Below are 22,624 nucleotides of genomic sequence, written 5' to 3' on the forward strand. Positions count from 1 at the left end.
CCTTTTGAAAGGTTTTTGGGAGTAGTAATAATTAATAATGACCATCTTTATATCATGCAGGCAGTACAGCAGCCAACAAGAGACAGGAAGTGTGGCGGTCCAAACGTGTGTTCTTCCTCACGCCTCAGGTGATGATGAACGACCTGTCCAGAGACACCTGCCCGGCCCGGCAGGTCAAATGCGTGGTGATCGATGAGGCCCACAAGGCTCTTGGCAACCATGCCTACTGTCAGGTACGGCATCAAACATCACACCTGTAATGCATGTGTAGTTTTATTTTGAACACAAACCCTGCTCGGTTGCTCCTTCAGGTGATCCGACAGCTCAGCAGCCAGACTCTGCAGGTCCGCATCCTCGCCCTCAGCGCCACTCCAGGAGGAGACACAAAGGTCAAGAGTTAAAATTTGTGACGCAAAGGTCAAGGCTTCCATCTTTATATTTTTTATGACCTCCTACAGTCGGTGCAGTCTGTCATCTCCAACCTGCTCATCTCCCACATTGAGCTGAGATCAGAAGAGAGCCCAGACATCCAGGCCCACTCCCACCAACGCAGCGTGGAGAAAATGGTTGTCCCGCTGGGGGAAGCGCTGGCTGCCCACCAGGCTCGCTACCTGCAGGTAGGCTCCTATGTTATTATATTAGAAACGTGTATAATCTCTGGTCTGATATATATTGCTTTATAAAGAGAGCAGTTTTTGCAGTTTTGCTGCCCCCTTGTGGTCACTGTTTGCAGCACGCTTTCTCCGAGTGGTAAAAGGAAATTGTCCATCATCCATCATTCCTTATATGAGACATGAACACACATGTCTTTATTTTTCTGTGCATTCTAATGATATAAAAACAGACAGCTCATTACTCATAAATATGTGAAACACAGTGTTAACATACTATAGGTACCGGTACAGCTATACGTGTCCAATACAAGAGTTCTATTGAAAATTTAAATTTGAATTTAAAGATAACACATTGTGAGAAATACAGAAGTACAGTGCGTAACCTCTATTTCATCATCACAAGAACTGTGTTCAATATTCCTCCCTTGGGTGTAAACTGACCAGTGTGTTATTAGTGTATAGAAATAGTCATGCAGCCTTAAGTTAATTTATGATTTCATGTCATTTTGATGGACCCTGGATTATGTGTAATAGCCATTGTAAGACATGGCTGAAATATGACTGGATTAGTTATCTGGGTTTAGTGGCATTCTTGAGTTATTAACCAGCAAATACTGCACGATTCTGTTATTGTAGCTCAATACCGCTATTATGCATCATGTGTGTCCACATTGTGAGAACCTGCTGTGAATTTATGGTTCATCAGTTGGGCGTGTCCACCACTATTGTGCATGGGGTGCAGCACTTGATCACCCATAAATTGGCAGGGATTAACCGTTTAACAATATAATATTGTGTTTTTAGTTTGCAGTGTACAATTGCACCGCATCACACTGAGAGCTGTTTTGTAATGTTTTGCTACCTTTTTAAGCTACATGAGCAGAACAAAAATATTCAAAGCACCTCAGACGCAGTACATTTAGATGTGCAAGTGTTTGTTGAGACCAGTGAATTATATTTATAGTACACCGTTTTATTCATTCATTCATTTTCTACCGCCAGTGAATCACAGGGCACATATAGACAAACAACCATTCACACTCACATTCATACCTATGGACAATTTGGAGTCACCAATTAACCTAGCATGTTTTTGGAATGTGGGAGGAAACCGGAGTACCCGGAGAAAACCCACGCATGCACGGGGAGAACATGCAAACTCCACACAGAGATGGCCGAGGGTGGAAGTGAACCCTGGTCTCCTAGCTGTGAGGTCTGCGCGCTTACCACTTGACCGCCGTGCCGCTTTATATCGATCAAAATTTTGATACACTGCAATGTTAATATCTAATACCTACATGCATTGAAGATAAGTTGAAAGAATACCTATTTAGGCAGTTAAACCTTGGTAAAACGACAATAAATATGTATATAAGCAAAATACGTCAATATTAAAGCAAATAAAACACAAAACTCAGTCATATTTAAAGACAGGAGAGAAGTACGTGTTTATTGCCGAAAAAAAGAAAACCACAGTAGTGCTGTTGCACTTGAATTTGTCACAGTACAGCACACATTCAACTAAAATAAGCCAACATATAGACAGTAACAGGTCATGTTGGTGTTCCCATATAACCAGGTTTTAATTTCCAAGGGGGAGGGGATGAACTCACATGAATCATGGCTTTGAAACACCTCCAGGTTTGAAAAATAAAATCTTTGGATTTTTGCGGATTTCCTGATGTCAATGTGACATAATATCACGTTTTTGCATTCTGACTGATCTCCTGATGTCGGTTTGCTATCACTTTTTTTTGAATTGTTTCAGCTTCCATGATGGAATATCACATGTTTTTGTACTCGTTTGAGGACAACAAAACAAAACCATCTTCTCCCTTGCAGTAACAGCCCGTCATTCATAGTTTCTTCTTTTTTAAAAAAATAAAAAGATTTTACTTTTTGAAAAATAAACATAATTTTAGAGCTGGTTTATTGGTTTGTATCAGACAATTAGTCACGGTACAGTATTGAGATCGTACACACTAACACGAGAGAGTAGCATGTAGAAATATCAGAATATACTGAAAATACACAATTGCTGACTTGACAGAGATTCTTTAGTTTTGATTATAGAACATTAAAAAAAACATTTTGCTGTCCTATTTTCTATAAGGATCTCTATGACGCATGAAGTTGCATTTGTCTCTACTGAGCAGCAGTGGTCGTCACGGTACAGTAGTGAGTGCGTACACACTAACACAAGAGAGTAGCACGTAGAAAGAGCTTTTTCTGACGACGATTTCTGACGATTCTGTGGGGATTGTGATATTCGGGGGGGGAAAAATGAGGAATGCTTTTGACTTGCGTGTGCATTGGAGTTATGTTAAGTTCTTCTTGATTGTCATTCAGAGGTAAAGTTAGTCAGAGTTTGGTTTGGTTTGAACACCTTTCTCCCTTCTTACATTCATGCACTTAATGTGTGTTATTTCTGAAGTGTTCATTTCAGGGAGATTACTGAGAGAAATACCGCCTCACCCAGGCAATTGACATCACATTAGGCTGAAGGTCCACAATGTGAATGCATTGACTGTGGTATATAATATTGCACTTGCTGTTGAATCATTCCAATAAATGAGGTGAACCTGCAGTGATCCCAAGATTTAACAACCAAAAGCAAGTACACTCACAGAATTGACATCTTCACTCGGCTTAGCTTAGACACCTACAGAACATTGTAGCTGTGCAAACACACAATTGGAATAACAATTAGGCTGCGAGTACACTACTTGTCACAGCTCTCTGAGAATGAAGGGCTTGCTGCGCTGCGTGATGCATCACTGCGGAGAATATGGTCACCGTGTGGTTGAGATTATGGAGGGGATCTGGAGTGTGCTTGGCTGGGGAGGGAATTCGAGAGTGTGGATGAGTGGAGGCTGTGAATGATAAGGGAGGAGTCTTTGTGTGACGGAAAGGGGGCCAGGGATTTGAATGCTTCTGATCAGCGGCGCTCCAGGAACCAGATCTCGTTCTGGCGGTTGCTGTGCGCCGGGTTAGTGTAACCGGCCACAATGAAGGAGTCGTTGACACACACGCCAGGAGACTCCAGTAGCTCGGCCATCATGTTGATCTGATTGATGATGGTCAGCTCATTGGTGGGGCCGGTGAAGGGCCTGCAGGAGGAGCAGGTAGATGAATACAACATCCTACTGTGTGTGTGTTAGACGTTATTTACACTTTCTGTGCTCACCTTGTGTACACAATGGCAGCCGGCCAGACCTCAATGACTATGTCGCTGTCCTGGGGTTGTGGAGGCTGTGCCTGGTGTACGGCGGGCAGATAGTATGCCACCGTCACTCCCTGGGAGAGGACGGAGTGGTTCTCGTTTGTGCGCACCACCGTCAATATGGGCAGCGACATGCCCAGGTAGTCCCCTAAACATGAGAAATCGTCCAATTAATTAAATACAGTTGTAGAAACAATAACACAGCGGTTCTCAGACCTTATACACCTCGCAAGAACAGGCATTGCTACTATGAATGATAAACATAATATAGGAACGGCAGTGTGCTAGCCATTATCGGAGGCACACATTAAGTGCTTTACACATACTTCAAACCCCGCAATGCAACCTACCTTGGTGATCCCAGTGTGAATGTGTTTTCCGTCTAACTTGAACAGCTGTTAATAGCCGCTTCATAACACACCTCATACGTAGAGACGCTCCAGCTTGACTATGCATTTAGTCGGTAATTAAATGCAAAGGTGAAGTATCCGCCACGCTTCATTGTGAAACAATATATTATAACAGTGACGAATGTAAACAATAATATAATTTAGTGCCAGGTCAGAATCATCTTTATTGGTCAAGTATGCTTACACAAAACAAGGAAGTTGACATCAGTTTGTAGGATAATAAGTATTTTAAAGCCTGCATGGTTTTGTGACTAAGGCCAAGTAAAATATGACTTATCCAGTCATATTTTTTCATTGGACTTTACTTGTCTCGTCCTTGTGGACCCAATCTCGTATATCATGAGGTGGATGTCCTGTGACATCCCTACGATTTAGCTTCCATGTGGCTTGTACTGGTTATGTGTTTATTTTTATTATAACATGCATACCACTAGATGGAGGCAGCACACCATCACTGGTACTCACACATCAATGACAATACATTGATTGAAATTAGATGATTCTATAACACTAACCAGCGGTGGTGCTGTTGAGTCAACTGGTTCGCTGTAGAAAGTAGAACATCTACACCAGGGGTCTCAAACACACAGCCCGCGGGCCAAGTGTGGCCCGCAGGACACTAGTTTGAGGCCCCCGCCTTGATATGAAAGTTTAATGTTAGTGCGGCCCGCGCAAGTTTGATATGGATGCTGTATGGTATCATGTACCCAGAAAAAATTATTACGTTTGATTAATGTTCATGTTAAAGGTTAAATAACTGTTAATAGTTATCCTCCCTATCCATGTGGAAGTGGTAAGTTTTTGGCTATTTAAGTTTAAAGGAAGTAACTTGAAGGCTACCGTTAAGGTCGCTAGCTCTCTAGTTTGTGAGTTAGCATGTGTCTCAAGACCCTGCAGTTGCGCAATATGTTGTAAATAAAAAGAGTATAAATGTGACTATAGTCGTGTTTTGTCATGTCTACAGGGCTCTAATAATGCTTTGTTCATTTTAATCTGAAAAAAATAATTTGTCTACCCACCAACTATATGTGGTTTCTTAAGTTCTTATTATTTGCTGTTTTATTATTATTATAATATTTATTTATTACTGATTGATTGATTTTCTTTATTCTGGATTTGTTTATTTATTTTTCATCTTATTTTGTGCAGAAAAATAAAAATTAAGATATTTGAGAACAGTGGAATGTTTTATCAGAGCTTTTATTGTAGAAAATCGGAACCAAAGCACTGAAAAAGTTTGTATATTTTTCTGTTTTTAATGCGTTTTTTGGGGGGGAAAACCTGATGCGGCCCAGCCTTGCCCAGACCCTAGCTCCAGTGGCCCCCAGGTAAATTGAGTTTTAGACCCCTGATCTATACCCAGCCGCAGTTCCCCAATGGTATCATTCCTTCAGGCAGCATTATTCCGCTAGTCAATCAAGCTAATGTAATCAAATGCCCATCCCTAGTTTTAAACAGACTTACCTAAGGAGTTCTGCTGGCAGATATATCTCATTATCCTCATGAAACCGTAGCAGATGCTCTGCTCATACGTGTCCTCGTGCATTGTGATGCAAGCCCAGTGGCCCTTCTCGTAATGGCGCTTCTCATACAGCAGATCCCCGCACTGAACACAACAGTTATTAGGAAACAAGAGTTGTCACATGTTTATATAAGAGTTTTCTGGAGAAAATGATTATTATATTTCAGAGTGCAGCTTTTAAATCAAAGTGTGTGAGGAGGCGATGTACCAGAATTTCAGCCTGATGATTTTAGCAGCAACATCAGTGATTTGAGATCTTTATGGCAATGTAAGCCTTTAACGCCTTTTAATGTTGGACTCAATTTTAATTTCTGTAGACTCTGTTTCATCGATCTCCATCTTTAAAAAAAAAAAAAAATAGCATAATAACTGGCAGCTTGACCAATTCCTGCTGAATTTCTCCGTGTTACTGGTGTGTGTGTTACAGAAAGAAATGCTCCGTCTTGTTTGTTTGGGACAGACTTTTTCAGATTTCTTTTTTTCCTCTGATAAAATGGTGTCTTATATTCAGGTGAAAAAAAATTGTTGCTCACAACATTATGGTCATTATCCAACGTTTTTTTTTTTTTGTAAACAAAGTCTGGCTAAGACATGCAGGAGAAATGGACTTATGAAAGACATGATTGTCCCAGTGTCATGTGATTGAAATAATATTAATATAGCACTGACGTCTGCTCTATAACAGTAGAGAACTGTAACTGTCCTTTGTTTAACTGCAGTCTCTGACCAAGTTTCAATGGACTAATTAACTCAAGTTAAACCAATTAGCTGACTATTTATATGGTCCCAGGGGGGGTTTAAATGGCTTTCTGTATTGGGAGCATGACCATGTCAAAGAAGAATGTCATGATCATCGTCAGTACACTTGAGAATACAGTGGAACCTCGGTTTTCCTTATTAGTTCCAAAAAGTCAGACGAAAACCGAAATCGACAAAAATAGGGGGACATTTTCTTATCGGGAATAATGTATATAACAATTAATCTGTTCCAAAAACCTAATCATTTGAACACTGTGGCATATGAAAATCAAGGTTTGACTGTATCATTATAACACAAAATTACAATCTGGAAAATGTAGTTTTTAAATCGCAGTTATTGTAACAGAAGTCAGTTAGTTGCATGTACCTTTTCTTTCTTTGAAAGGAGGGTGAAAGGGATGTGTTCTCTGTTACTGCGGCCGTTGTTGTTGGTGGTTAGCTGTTGAATGGGTTCTGCCATTTCTGTCAACAAACAAAAAAAAAAAACACATAGTCAGTTGAAAGCCCGTAACATCATATGCCATGTGGTTGGCATGTACAGAGTCTGGTTCTGCTGTTTAGGTTTGTTTTTTTGCTAAAGTGTCGGTCTTCTCTAGTACATTTAGAACATCCAATGAGCAAAACATCCCCAGTTGACATCATGTGTGCTAATGTTAGTAGTGTGAGAAGGCCGCCAGATGGGCAGAACGCGGTGCCAAGACATCACATGGAGTATTACTGATTAAAACACTGATTAAAAGCTGCTGCTGTCAAATGTAGACCTATTGAGCACTCAATGCATTGAATCCATCTGCTGATAAACTTCATCTATTTACAATAATCCGACTACTAACTATTAATTTACGACTGAAAATTAACTGAGATTAAATAATGGACTGATGTGAAATGCAAGGCGTTACACCATTCAATCACATCTCAAATCAATATGATGGGAGGTGATAACAGGGTCACATGGATCTGTGGTGTCAGGACTGCCAAACAAAGCCACCACACGCAACAACTAGCTCAAGTTGTCGTCCGCTCTTAGTGCTGACGCACACAAACAAGCTAATCTAATGCCGTCAACAGTCAAAACAGACAATTAAGTCGCATCCCACTTTGCAGGTTAAGCTGATGTTCAACATCTGTGAGTCACAATGTTTATAAAATTAGGCATGCAGTTTTTTTTCATGTGTGCATCAAAAGCCACTCATGTATCAACCATGTTAATATTATTCTAACTGCATCATATTAAATGATTCTATATGTGTTGTTTTGTACAAGTGCAGTTTGCAATGAAAAAAAAACAACTCACGCATCAACCAACCTAGGCAACTATATTACCCAATCAATCCATTTTAATTGTGTACATCTGGGTCGATCATCATGACCCCAGGCTTTTACTTTGTCCTGTGCCTACATTCTCTGCACTGAGTTAAAGTGCAGGACTTAGCAGCGGCCATGTACCAGTCCTCACTAGGTAGCTAATCTCTCCAGCAAGCCATTTTGTGCTAAATCCTCATTAGTACACGAGGAAGAACATGTCCAGTGTCTGTTCTTTAGGTCTCAGTGTGTTCTCATCTGGGACTGACGGATAGTATCATGTTACCAGTATTTATAAGCTTTGTTTTGGGCTTATCTACAGATAATAAATAAGATATTCAAATCATATGGACTGTCATTCCGTCCAACCGCAGTGGGCTGTACTAGTGTTAACGTCAAGTCCACACAAACATGGGTATTACTTAGTTTATGTGTTTTAGCTTTTTGTGAGGTGGGGTGGACCTTTTTGGCAAAATAAAGTCACCAGATTTAGTGAATGAGAAAATGGCCAAGGATACAGAAACAGTGATGGCCCTTTATGGACCTGTGACTAATTAATATAATACTATTAACATACATATAATCATGGGAGCTGATGGATCGCAGCGGGATTAATGACTTCAGTTACTATGGTGACATTACATAAAAGGAGCCAATTAAATTGTTTGCTTGCCCAGAACCATGCTTGCTTCCAAAGTAAGAAAAGTTGATATAAAAATGTGAACTTTTAAACGTGAATTGATGGGCCAATATATGTTCATTCTTCCAGAATTCAGTGGCAAACGGCTGTCTCGTATGCTCTGAAACTATAACGCTGGTCAAAAGCGGCAATGTGATGCACCATTATGAGACAAGACACAGATGTTTTGAGGGCAAGTGTCTAATGTGAGAGCCCGAATAATAGCATATAGCGCGGTATAAAAAATCTATGAGTCATAATTACAGAACACTAAGTATTCACTAAATATTGTGTGGATATTAGGACAAAACAAAAAATGCTTGAATGACGGTAGAGTTGTGAATGCGTGCTGCTTCTGCAGAGATCCTACTCAATGAAATTCAAGTCACACTGATTAAAATTATTATTTTATGTATTGTATTGTTTATACAGTCAAACTTTTGTGACACGTGGTCCCCCTTTTTTAAACACAATTTTAATTATACACAATAGGGAGATGTGCACAGTTTCATTACATTTGATATTCATATGAGCTAATCTGCTTGATCCAATGATTTGTGCACATTCTAATGAGGCCCAATCCAAGAGCGACTGCTAAAATAATAAACTAATTGTGTAAGTAACATTTAATTGTACTGTTTACAAAGTCGATCACTCCAACTTTGTGGTCTGTTGTGCTATTTTGTCTTAACTAAGAAAAAGTGTTTATAGATAACCCACCTGTTGGAGACCCCTGCATTTAATTGTGAGTGTTTACCGTGGGTTTACTTATTACGGTACCTCTGCAAAGTGCAGCGCCGGGGTTATGTTTTTGCCGGCATTGATCTTTCTATTTGTCTGTGTTCAAAATAACTTTGTAAATTCCGAATGGATTTGGATGAAATTTCCAGGAATTGTCAGAAATGGGATGTGGAAGAACAGAATCATTTTTGCGGGTGATCCAGATGCCAGATCTGGATTTGAGATTATTTTTGAGAATTGTTTAACATTGCAAGACATGCCTAATTTTCTCCCTTTGTGCAGATAACGCTACAATAAAACAAAAAAAAGGTCAGGGCAGTTGTTCAGGAAATATAGTCTTCCAGGTACACTGAGCTTTTAGCATGCTAATATTAACATACTAGCATTTTTGTTTTTGCTATTTTCATGGGTAGACACATATATAAACACCATTATTATGCTTGGTGTTAGCATACTAAAATTCCTAATATTAACATGTTAACATTAATAGCATGCTAATAATACCATAGTAGCAATTTTAGCCATTTTCACAGGCAGACTATCGCTATGCAATACATACCCAAAGAGCACACAGGATGCTATTCAGTTCGCAGTCATACTTGCCATGTCACATTTCCCAGAGCATTGGGGATAAAGAAAAAATAAAAAGCAATGGCACAGGAACTTGTTTTCACCTGAGTAAACATATCAGGTAAATTTAATCTGACAGTGGGAGACTCACAATTTGCTCTGAATGTGAGCTCATCACGGCTGTTCGTCGCCATAGTGAGCCAGGAAAAAGAAACGGGCTGCCAATTCCCGGTCTTGTGCTGTACATTATCATAACCCAACTGGCTGGCATCCGTTACACACGGACACTCACTACACTTTACTGTTTATTGCACTATTTGTTGTATCCTGTTGTTAGAGCTGGTAAATTTAAGAAAGATTCAAACTTTTAAAAGTTGAAGATGTTGTTTTAAACTTATTTTTTGAGGCTCCCTGCTATTTTCCTTTAGTTGGCAAGGGAGTGAAATGATAGTAAAGGTTACCAACCCCTGCTCTAGATAAATCCATCATTGCACTTAACTTGTGGTTGTTTACGTTGAAATATCACTGCATTTTATGTTCGTCATTCAGGTCACTGTAATCCACAACGGCTGAATCAACTTTTGTTGTAGTTTAAGACATTTCACCTTTACTCTAAAAGACTTCTTCCGTTCTGTTTGATTTTGAACATTCAGAATAAGTTGTTCAGAATCAAACATTTACACGAAAAAAAGAAGCCTTTGCTTAAAGGAGAAACGTCGTCCAACTACAAGAACAATAATGTGGTGTTGGATTAAAATGAGTTTTTTTTGTTTTTTATAATTCTGTATAGTGTCCAGTGACATAGGTGTTATCTTCCTGGATACTTCAAGGTCCCAACAAAGCATGTTGAATTAACACCCCACTTGTTGGAAATCCTAGTTTGGCCCTGGGGCCAAATCTGTCCTGGTTTCAACTAGTTTATGTGTAGAAACTAGGTCATCGTTAATGATGGTTTACAAGTTGAAGTCGTTTGGCAAAAACAAACCCAAACAGGTACTACTTGTTTTTTTTTGCCTAATCCTCTTAAACTGTAATTACACCTACAAGGCGGATCCGAAAGTTAACTGTGTAAAAACACACATTATAACTTATCAGTACACTACTTTTGCCTTTTTCTTTTACCGTTTGAAACTTCCACTTGGTGTCCCCTGGCAACGTCCTGCCAGTAATGCAGCAGCCGATCCGAGTCGTCGTCCATGGTTTCGCCCTCTTCCAGGCTGCCATTACCGGAGTCGGACGGCTGGTCCTCGGAGAAGGACTCCAGATCCTCCAGCGTGATCATGCCGTGGCGATCGGGCCCGCCGTCGCCTCCGCTTCCACCGCCGCTCATTTGACAGCCACCTCGGTCCATTTTTCTCGTACCACTAGCGTCTATTGATTAAAAAATGGCCTGGTTTGTTGTTTTAAAACTAAAAACACACAATGGTCGTCGGTGAATATAATTTTACAGTTCGATTTAGAGATGTTTCCCTACTTTGACTAAGACTACCGCCGCTCGTCGGTCAACACATGGGCTACTCCGCAGCTGCATTCGGCCATCGTTTTTGCCGCTTTTAAGTGTCGACTAACGACACATATTCCGTAGTTTAATTAAAATAGCAACAAAGTAGTAGCCCGTGTTCTCCTTGTGAGTGTTTCGACACCTACGGTGTACGCGGTGTTTATAGCAGAAAATATCCAACCGTGTGACGTTGCAGCCTCACCACTGCCATTCCTCCGCCCGCTGCTGCCGAGACGATATATAGTACCATGTCCAAACAACACATTCTGCGCTTTATTTATGAAACTTTACATACGTGAGCCAACATTAATATACTCCTGAAACCCATAACTAAAATAAAATGTGAAATGTGCATTAAAAAGATAAAGTAGTTGGGTGAATGCCCAAAAGAAGAGACCAGCTGACTACCTGAATATATGGAATGACCAGGTTATTGTCATATTTCATGATCATAACACCGGGATTCATCAGGTTACTCAAATGTTGTTGAGGGCGAATGAGACACAGAGCCCTGACCTGACATCCACCGAGAATCTTTGGATTTTGCACAGATGTGCGATGCAATACAAGTCATAATTTGAATTTAGTAGTTCTGCTTTCATGAATGACGAAGGAAACTCAAACATAACCACATGTCAGAGGATATTTATATTTTTAAATAAAAAAGTTGGATGATAAATAATATGATATAATACGATTCATTGTTGCAGTTTTAATCCAATGCTGTGAATAGTTAAAAATTTCTGTTAAAAAAGTTGAAATGCTTATCTAAACTAATAAGTATTTAGATCCTTTTTAAAGGCATACACTGAGTCCAACGAACACAGATTGAGAGGAAGTTCATTCCAAAGCCAGGGCACAGCTGCTTTGAACAATCGATCTCCTTGATGAAGAGAAAGATCTGTAGGTATACACCCGGAAGAGGCTTTGCAACTCAGATACTTTGTACCTCATCACATTCAAATGAATTAGAGTATGTTTATAATCAGAACCGTATTCCGTCAGGGGCTAGTGTGCAAGAAGTTACAAAAAAAAGAAGGCAATTGTGGGATTTCTAAGGAGTAGGACTGCAACTATACACAACATTTACAATTTGATTCAGTTTGATATGTTTGTATTACGGTTTGATACTTCTATCTTGGCTTTTTTTTATTTGAACTTTATTGAAATTGCCAAGATTTGTGTCACCTTAGGACCATATATGGCCAAAAAAAGCATAATGTAATAAGAAAATAAACATAAATATATCTGTGGAAGGGGCTGCATGGTGGGCAAGTGGTTAGCACGTAGACCTCACAGCTAGGAGACCAGGGTTCAATTCCACTCTTGGCTATCTCTGTGTGGAGTTTGCATGTTCTCCCCGTGCATGCGTGGGTTTTCTCTGTGTACTCCGGTTTCCTCCCACATTCCAAAAACATGCTAGGTTAATTGGCGACTACAAATTGTCCATAGGTATGAACGTGAGTGTGAATGGGATTGGCTGGCGACCAGTCCAGGGTGTACCCCGCCTCTTGCCTGAAGACTGCTGGGATAGGCTCCAGCACCCCCGTGACCCTTGTGAGGAAAAGCTGTAGAAAATGAATGAATGAATATCTGTGGAAGATCCATGTGGTGCAATCTTCGCAGCTGAGTAAATAATACAAATAAATAAACATTCCAAAGACATTTTGTGATATCAAATAAGTTAATATCAAACAATTCATGCTACATTTTGTACAGAATTATCAATAGTCACTTTGACCAAGATCATAATTTCATGTTTCTGTTTGTAAGTGCACTTCAAGGGGGAGTTACATCCCGACGTACGTGCTGGCAATGTGCAAAAATGGGGAAAAACACAAGAGACACGCACAACAGTGCGCAAACATGCAGCCAGGTCGCATGGGCAAGGCAGGAGAGGAGTTTGTGTGTTGCAAGTTTAAAAGTACACATGTGTATCGAACAACATGTAACACAGCGACACATTTCCAGTCGCTACCTTGGCAAAAATACATTGTGTACATTGACCGGCCATGGCAGTGGCTCCTCCTGCAGTCGGTGACGTACTCCTCCAGCTGTAAACTTTGGTTCTTCCCACTTCCATGGACGCATATACATCCCACATTAATGCACCTTGCCCGGCCATGGCGGGGAGCACACAATCACCCGACCGTACCAAGGTGGCAACCGGATGTGTTACGTGTTGTTCGATACACATGCGTAACGAACCATGACCCCTGTAACGGTTCGTTACAAATGCATGTATTGTTGCACCCCTACTAAGCAGGGGTGTCCAAAGTGCATACCAGGGGTGACGTGACGTGCATGTGTGTCATCATTTTTTGTTACTCAACTGCAGAGAGTATCAGGCGTAATACCAGTGAGTCTTTGATTGAGGTAGATTAAATATTTCCTGTCCGAGGCCTGTCATAAACAAAGGTGAACTTGTACATGAGGGGTCAAAGCAGGCAGGATTTTGTCTGATGTGCGGCACTGCGGGAGCTGGCCACCATGTTGCGCCCTTTCACATGCACGTAGTGAGAGGACATTATATAATACTTGACAGTCTGCGGGGTAGTTTAAATGCACACACAAACTGTACTACGCCCACTGCTGGATTTGTCATTTGATTTATCACTGTGGTACCAAAATGATCTTATATCATATGTCATAAGATACTTCAGCTTTCCCACACTTTTGTGAGGTCAGCGAGTTCATTTTTTTTTCTGTAGTTGTCCTCTGAAAGCCCTGTAGCAAAGCGAGCGTCACGATGAACACACACACACACAGCCCTCCCATTGTTGACATGCAGGAGTGAGAGTACAGCCTTGCGCATGTTCTATTATAAATAGCTCACACAGATGCTTTTTTCTCCACATTCCTCACGTCACTTAACTCCATGCCCCTTCAGCCAATCAGCTACAGAGACTCATCTCTGCTTTATATGTTATGGTGTCTATACTTAAATATTGTGGCACTCACGACGAGTATGTGAAAGAAAGTCAAAGACACTTCAGCTGCTTGAAAGGAAATTGATCTTTATTAGGCAGGCGATAGTCAGACGGTACGTGCAATTGAACGAGGGATAACGACAAAGCAAACTAACCATGATCGTGGTGTCAGATAATATACATACAGTGATCGGTTATCTCGTTTTCATGGTTTGTGAAAGGTCAGGAGTATTAATGCTTGTTATTTAACCCATTGCCCTAGTCACCTAAAGCTCTGTAAAGAACACCTTCCTTCAGCTGCTCCCAACAAGCAGGCTGAGATTTAGCTGAAATCAGGCAAGTGGCTCAGTTTGCATGTCCAAAGCAAAGCATGAGCACTATCACGCAAATTCTGTGAAAAGGTCAGACGGTAGGTGTAACATCTAATCATGCCTATTTGTTTACATACCCCATTCTTTCTGGATCACTGCGTCTCTGCTGTTGTATTACTTGCATTATTCAAGGTGCAGTCTTTGTCCCGGACTCTAACCGTATTCACTTTTTACCTAAGAATAATGTCAATCCAATTAATCTTTTGCAGACAGCCAACCATGTTAACATTAGATAATTTTTTATAGTTTTACAACTTGAAACACAAATGCATATAAAAGATGGGGATAAGAAATGGATAAGTGAACATTTAACCCTTGAGTATCGAACTTCCTTCTTCATTCAGAAGTCAGAAATTGCAATTTTCTGACGCTTGAGGCCCGACACTCTTGGCCCAAACATAAAAACTAACCATGATAAGTTGATCACAGTCACTCTAACTACAGTACCTCTGTTGATGTCACCTTGTGCAGTTTGACCTGTCCCTTTTCCATACCCTAAATGGGCAAGGAACCGTATATGGTAACTTCTTTGATCTTGATTTGCACCCAAAACCTGAAACTTTTTAAAAAGTAAAAAGAGAAAAAATGTCTTCTTATAGCCCCCAATAACACTGAAGGATTTAATTTTTAAATTTCTAAGTATTTCAGTGAGTGCCCTATAAAGGGTTAACATCCCTTTTACTGTAATTTCAAATTTGGTTATTGACAAAGAAGGTGAAGTGGCACCACCTGAGTGAGGCCACACAGTTATTCATGGAATTCAGTTGTGTTTCTCATCTTCTTTACCAACTTTCCTTGGCTCCATTGTGGGTTATTTTGCAGCCGTGATCAAAAGAAGAGCAGAGATTTGCAGCGTAACTATGTTAGTTAGCAAAGAACTACAGAGTCATCTGTTGATGACATCATAGAGGGGTGACAAAGCTGGCTTCTGGTTGCCTTCTCCATGTATTGGCAAGTTAATAGGCTGCAGGTTCCACTGTCTGTCTGAAACAAATAAATCTTGTTGAAATACATTTTCTTTGTTGTTGAACAGAATGACGTACAATAGCGCTTTCTTTTTAAATGCACCGTAAACATCCGCTTTACAGATGCCATGTCTGCTCTGTCATTGAGGAAGTATCCAGTCTGTGACACTGGATGCTGCAGTGACCCTGGTAATGGTTTTATTTCAATTGAACATGCATCAGATTACAATTGAGTGCATCCCATAATCAGTTCACAGTTCCACATGTCCAAAAGGAGTAGGAAGAAGCAAAGCTTATTAAATCCTACCCCTCCATCTGGTACTTTTACAATCAGTAACTGTTACATTTGTTCACTTCCTGCTTTCCATAATACAGTTTCATGTTTTTTTTTGTTTTTTTTTAAATAATGCACCTCGTACTAAAGTACAAGGTAATATGACCATCCAATGACATAATGGTCCAGATGTGAGGAAATGTTGGTAATGGTAATGGTTTAATTTCATTAAGTGCATCCCATAATCAGTTCACAGTTCCACATGTCCAAAAGGAGTAGGAAGAAGCGAAGCTTATTAAATCCTACCCCTCCATCTGGTACTTTTACAATCAGTAACTGTTACATTTGTTCACTTCCTGCTTTCTATAATACAGTTTAAGGTCTTTGTTGTTTTTTTTTTAATAATGTACCTCGTACCAAAGTACAAGGTGATATGACCATCCAATGACATAATGGGTACCATAGTAAGTGTCAATATAGTGATATATATAGCACATCATGACTGGTTCAAGACTCTTCATCCTTGTATTTAGCAAACATCAACTGCTTGTATTGTTTCTTGAATTGGCTCATCGTTGTGCATTGTTTGAGGTCCTTACTCAATCCATTCCATAGTTTGATTCCACATACTGAAATGCTATGGCTAGCATAACGTAGTCCTAGCATATAAGTGTTTCAAATTTAGTTCTTCCCTGAGATCATATTTCTCCTCTCTTGTAGAGAAGTATTGGATGACATTTTTAGGTAAATGGTTATTTTTAGCCTTATGCATTATTTTAGCTGTTTGAAGATTAACTATATCAGCAAGTTTAAGTATTTGTGATTTTAGAAAAAAGGAGTTAGTATGTTCTCTGTAGGCGGCATTATGAATTATCCTTACTGACCTTTTTTGCAGTACATTTAGCGAGTGAAGATTGCTTTTATAGTTATCAGCCCATATTTCCACACAATAAGTAAGATATGGTAGAACCAGAGAGCAATAAAGAGTGTGACTCTCAATAAAGAGACCCTGGAGGTAGAAAGTGGTACTACAAGTGGTTAATATGCAAACTTACTGTTTATCAGCACCATATTCAAGTTAAAAACACCATTTGTTACGTAATACTTAATTTGGAGATTTAGTTAAATGTAAAATATATGTTTGCTTCGTAACCTTTTGCGTAAAGTACGCCATACTATGAGGGAGCAGTGTAGAAAAGTAATGTCAACTTTGCACGTCAATGCAAAAACAGCTGAATTACATATCACAACACTTTTCTGTGGCACAGCATTTTATTCTGGTGGGTTTCTAGGTCAACGTTTTCCCCATTACTGAAATTGAAATTGGAATGGCTGTCTGAGGCCGTGAGGCTGAATAGATATCGCCAAATTGTCCGTCTGACAAACTGCTTTCATGCCGAAATGAGGACAGAAATAAAGAAAAATCACATCCACCCCCCGAATGCTATTATTTGTCTGTTGCTGGGATATAATTCTCTTTCAGTCAGTGCTAATTGGTTTAGCCCATAAAAGCAGCACATGCTCATACTGTATATGTGAGCGTGGTCAAACTAGACATGTATGGAATCACCCCCCCTTGATTTACAGTGAAATCGTAAAATGTACCTCCCTGTTCCTCTCCAATACTGTATGACAGGAAATGGCCAATTATTGATGACCTACATACTGTGTCTGGTCTCTCATTCTCTTCCAGGTGCTGGAGAAGTTCATGTCTCGTCTGGTCTGCAACCGAGCCATGGGACACAAGGATCTGAAGAGTCTCACCAAATATCAGCTCATCCTTGCCAGGGATCAGTTTCGGAAAAACCCTCCACCCAACATCAAGGCACCGACTCTAATATTGTTCATACCACAAATTTGCCCCATAATTTTTTTTTACATAAATATTTGTTTTGTAAGCTAACACACTACTCCTCAACCACTGTACACACAAGGGTGACATTAGTCCAAACATGCACCCCGACTGTGTTGTCTGTGCACATGACGGCGCCATTATTAAACCCCAGAGTTTTGTTGTATTGACTTGAAATTTCTCACACAGCTCCATGTGCTCTACGAAACACCCATTGTAACTTTAGGCTGCCGAATTGCCACAAAATTTGGTACACATGCCTAAAATTTAGCTAACATTAATCACACCAGTTGCTTCAAAGTCTTATTTGTTCTCTCTGCAGAGTCCACAGCTGGGGATGCTGGAGGGAGACTTTGCACTTTGCATTAGCTTGTATCATGGCTACGAGCTACTCATGCAGATGGGACTCAGGTCACTGTTTTATTACACCCAGGGAATCATGGATGGATCCAGAGGTTGGATTTATATAAAACCCTGTGTAGCTTTTGTTCTTCATCCTGTGTATGATTTACCTTTTATAACACTGTTTGACATCTTCATCCTGTGTTTGCTTTTAGAAATGTCCCGGGTCAAAAATGAGTTGCAGAGGACTCCTGTCTTCATGGACCTTTATAGTGAAATGGAGGCCAAGTTTGTGAAGCTACCTGGTATTTGAACGCTTGTTAAAACATTTCCAGTCACATGTTGTGTGTTTGAAACCATACACCAGAGATCAACTTTGGCAGAAGTAGTGTCTCTTCAATTTTGGTGAAGTTATGGCAATTTATTTGCAGTCAATATCTGGCTACTCACGATTCGGATTTGTTTTCACAAATTTATATTGGATTTTTTCTTCGTAACTTAAATAGAAAGTGGTTTGATGGCGCTATACGCAGTCTAAAAATAATAAAGATTAGTAAATAAAAGAGGGCGGCACGGCGATCGAGTGGTTAGCGCACAGACCTCACAGCTAGGAGACCAGGGTTCAATTCCACCCTCGGCCATCTCTGTGTGGAGTTTGTATGTTCTCCCCGTGCATGCGTGGGTTTTCTCTGGGTACTCCGGTTTCCTCCCACATTCCAAAAACATGCTAGGTTAATTGGCGACTCCAAATTGTCCATAGGTATGAATGTGAGTGTGAATGGTTGTTTGTCTATATGTGCCCTGTGATTGGCTGGCCACCAGTCCAGGGTGTACCCCGCCTCGCGCCCGAAGACAGCTGGGATAGGCTCCAGCACCCCCGCGACCCTCGTGAGGAAAAGTGGTAGAAAATGAATGAATGAATGAGTAAATAAAAGAGAGAAAAAAGTAATATAGGTCGCCGATAATCATTGGTCCGATGTCAGCCTGAAAATCTATCGGGGGATATCGGTATCGGGATCTTACCTATAATGAGAACCGATATAGAGCATGCAACAACTATTGCATGTACAGAAATTGCAGCATAAGGTGGTTAGTATGGTGCCGCTTAAAGGTTATGGGGCAAAGAAACAATATTCTACTTACAACTCCTTACTTTTATCCCTGTGGTTGTCCTTCAGGCCTTGATATCATCTTAAAATGTTGCCCTCTTCTCCTCCCGGATCTCCTTGTAACAGTGCACCGAATCCATGACCCTTCTAGCATTCATTAGCATTCAGTTGTCGTTATACGTAATGATGGTCACAACAGTCAAGCAGTTAGGACCTCTTGCCGAGAAGGAGACATATCTAAAATGAGGTTTTAAATTAGTTTTGAATTAGTACTACATTCATAACCATGCAATGATTTTAGGTACCACCTGGGCTTCATTGTTTTCAAATGGAATATATATTTTTTACATTTTCTTTTTTTGAAATTGATATCCTTTGTGACTAACACCCATAGGCCCAGATGAACCATTCATTTATGGTCACCCCAAATTGGAGAAACTGGAGGAGGTGGTACTGCAACACTTCAGAATATTAGCCCAGGCCACGTCAGACAATACTGGTGATTATGCTTCTTATTTACATGTTTTAAAGGCAGCGTCATTAATCCTAGGTTTGTGGTTTCTAACCTCAGTCTAATTTTATAATATTTTTTTTTTAACCTCCAGGTCCATCTGCACAACAAGTAAGCACACGGGTGATGATCTTTTCATCATTCCGTGACAGCGTCCAGGAGATTGCCGCCATGTTGAACCGCCACGCTCCCCTTATCAGGGTCATGACCTTTATGGGGCAAGCATCAGCAGGGAAAGGAGTCAGAGGTTTCACTCAAAAGGAGCAGCTTGAGGTAGAGACTCTTTTGTCTTATCGCTGCATATACAGTGGTGTGAAAAGTGTTTGTTTGCCCGTTTTCCTGATTTCTTTTTTTTTTTTTTATTGTTTTGCATGTTTGTCACACTGTATGTTTCAGATCATCAAACAAATTTATATATTAGTCAATGACAACACAACTGAACACACAATGCAGTTTTTAAATGAAACTTTTTATTATTAAGGGAGAAAAAAAATCTAAACCTACATGGCCCTGTGTGAAAAAGTGATCCTCCCCTCCTTTAAAACACAACTGTGGTTCATCACCCCTGAGTTCAATTTCTCTGGACACACCCACACCCAAGAAACCACTTAAATAGGACCTGCCTGACAAAATGAAGTCGACCAAAAGATGCTGAGGTCTAATTAAATTTGGGAACAAATGAGAAAGAAAGTAAATGGAAATCTATGTAGTCTGCAAAAGGTTATAAAGCCATTTTTAAAGCTTTGGGACTCTAGCAACCAACAGAGAGAGCCATTGTCCACAAACAACGAAAACAACGGTGAATCTTCTCAGGAGTGGCTGCCCAACCAAAATGACCCCCAAGAGTGCAGTGACAACTCATCCAAGAGGTCACAAAAGACCCCACAGCAACATCCAAAGAACTGCAGGTCTCACTTGCCTCAGTCCACCATAAGAAACAAAAAGAGCATTAAGGCTCATCTGAATTTGCCAGAAAACATCTTGATGATCCCCAAGACCTTTGGGAGTCATCATGAGGTCACATCATCAAAAAGTCACACCCCATTTCTGAAAAGGAACATGAACAGTGCAATAACAAGAACAGTAAAACATAGTGGTGGTAGTGTGATGGTCTGGAGCTGTTTTGCTGCTTCAGGACCTGGAAGACCTGCTCTAATAAATGGAACCATGAATTGTACTGTCTACCAAAAAATCCTGAAGGAGAATATCCGGCCATCTGTTGGTGACCTCAAGCTGAAACCAACTTGGGTTCTGCAGCGGGACAATGATCCAAAACACACCAGCAAATCCACCTCTGAATGGCTGAAGGAAAATAAAATGACGACTTTGGATGAATAAATGATTGCTGTTTTGTGGTTTACTATGGCAAGTTATAATTAGTATTCTGGTCACTAGGTGTCAGTAATGTTCAGTAATGATTCTAATGATGGTAAAAAGCATAAATATATATATTACGAAAATATTCAATTTAAATTGAATCCTACTTTGTGGAAGTTTAATTATCGTGGCCCCGATCTAGAACCATATATATATATATATATATAATTTTATTGAACAACAAAAAAACATAGATGTAACTTTGGAGAGGAAAAAAATATAGCAACATATATTCATTCATTCATTCATTTTCTACCGCTTTTTCCTCATGAGGGTCGCAGGGGCGCTGGAGCCTATCCCAGCTGTCTTCGGGCGAGAGGCGGGGTACACCCTGGACTGGTGGCCAGCCAATCACAGGGCACACATAGACAAACAACCATTCACACTCACATTCATACCTATGGACAATTTGGAGTTGCCAATTAACCTAGCATGTTTTTAGAATGTGGGAGGAAACCGGAGTACGCGGAGAAAACCCACGCATGCACGGGGAGAACATGCAAACTTCACACAGAGATGGCCGAGGGTGGAATTGAACCCTGGTCTCCTAGCTGTGAGGTCTGCGCGCTAACCACTAGACCGCCGTGCCGCCCGCAACATATATTATTATTATATAATAGTATATATAGTAATAGTATTGGCTGGTGTTTTCACATAGGTGGTGAACAGGTTCCGTCAGGGAGGCTTCAATACACTGGTGTCGACCTGCGTTGGAGAAGAGGGACTCGACATTGGGGAGGTTGACCTCATAGTCTGCTTTGATGCACAGAAGAATCCCATCCGTCTTGTGCAGCGAATGGGCCGCACCGGACGCAAGAGGCAAGGCCGCATTGTCGTCATTCTGGCCGAGGGACGTGAGGAGAGGGTGCGTGTTCAATTAAAATTTGAAGATCAGTCCACCAAACATGTTATGATTAAGCTTTTGCTCTTCTTAGACATATAACCAAAGCCAGAGCAACAAACGCAGCCTGTTCAAGTCCATTGTGGGCAACAAAAGCGGCTTCCACATGTATCCTAACAGTTCCCGCATGCTACCGGATGGTGTGAACCCCACCCTGCATAAAATGCACATCACCTGTGGCCAGTTTGATCACCGTGAAAGCAGCAGGCGCTCTGTGAGGGGTCGGCGCTCGAATACCCAGGGGCGGGCCTCACTCATCCACCCACAAAACCTGAGTATGTCATGACACAACTGTACAGTACATTTTTGTGGTTCCCTGTCAGAGATTCATCTGAGTTTCAGTCTGTGTGTATGTTATTGTGGTGTCAGATTGTCAAGAAGGCGCGGCGTCAGGGGGTTTTCTCAGCAGCACAGAGTATTCCCTGTGGGCGTCCAGCATGAGGCTTGCGGAAGATGAAGCGCATCCAACGTTGAGACAGTCGCACTTTGTGTCTTTACCATGTGATGAACCAGCTCAGGTCTCACTTTCCTTGTTTTTTTTTCCCATTTCGTGCATTCTTAGCTGTTTCTGTTTTTATATCTTTGCAACGCACAAAAAAGAGAGAGACATACGTATGTGTTGGTGTCTCACATAAGGATTGAGCGCAGTTTTCCTTTAAAGACATCCTCAA

General features: G+C 40.6%; 2 protein-coding genes across 4 annotated transcripts in view; one reads left to right on the forward strand and one right to left on the reverse strand.

Moving 5' to 3' along the window:
• fancm (FA complementation group M) overlaps positions 1 to 22,624 on the forward strand; it is a 49,723-nt gene that overhangs the window by 2,302 nt on the left and 24,797 nt on the right. For both annotated transcript variants that reach the window (XM_058091463.1, XM_058091461.1), the window contains exons 2-12: positions 61 to 233; positions 312 to 389; positions 459 to 617; positions 17,555 to 17,686; positions 18,036 to 18,168; positions 18,271 to 18,360; positions 19,559 to 19,663; positions 19,770 to 19,948; positions 21,711 to 21,917; positions 21,988 to 22,228; positions 22,323 to 22,471. In XM_058091463.1, coding sequence (XP_057947446.1) covers positions 61 to 233; positions 312 to 389; positions 459 to 617; positions 17,555 to 17,686; positions 18,036 to 18,168; positions 18,271 to 18,360; positions 19,559 to 19,663; positions 19,770 to 19,948; positions 21,711 to 21,917; positions 21,988 to 22,228; positions 22,323 to 22,471 — 1,646 coding nt within the window. The remainder of the gene's footprint in view (positions 1 to 60; positions 234 to 311; positions 390 to 458; positions 618 to 17,554; positions 17,687 to 18,035; positions 18,169 to 18,270; positions 18,361 to 19,558; positions 19,664 to 19,769; positions 19,949 to 21,710; positions 21,918 to 21,987; positions 22,229 to 22,322; positions 22,472 to 22,624) is intronic.
• On the reverse strand, positions 2,036 to 11,499 carry soul3 (heme-binding protein soul3). Of its 2 annotated transcripts, XM_058091483.1 has the most exons (6): positions 11,295 to 11,499; positions 10,943 to 11,191; positions 6,896 to 6,990; positions 5,712 to 5,853; positions 3,802 to 3,985; positions 2,036 to 3,724 (listed from the first exon to the last, which is right to left on the reverse strand). In XM_058091483.1, exons 2-6 carry the CDS (start codon positions 11,169 to 11,171, stop codon positions 3,553 to 3,555), a joined length of 822 nt encoding a protein of 273 aa, XP_057947466.1. In that variant the 5' UTR covers positions 11,172 to 11,191; positions 11,295 to 11,499; the 3' UTR covers positions 2,036 to 3,552. The 2 variants fall into 2 exon arrangements, with proteins under 2 accessions (XP_057947466.1, XP_057947465.1); XM_058091482.1 differs by having other exon boundaries at positions 10,943 to 11,498.

Source organism: Doryrhamphus excisus, chromosome 13 (genome assembly GCF_030265055.1).
Source record: "Doryrhamphus excisus isolate RoL2022-K1 chromosome 13, RoL_Dexc_1.0, whole genome shotgun sequence".
NCBI classification, from domain to species: Eukaryota; Metazoa; Chordata; class Actinopteri; order Syngnathiformes; family Syngnathidae; genus Doryrhamphus; species Doryrhamphus excisus.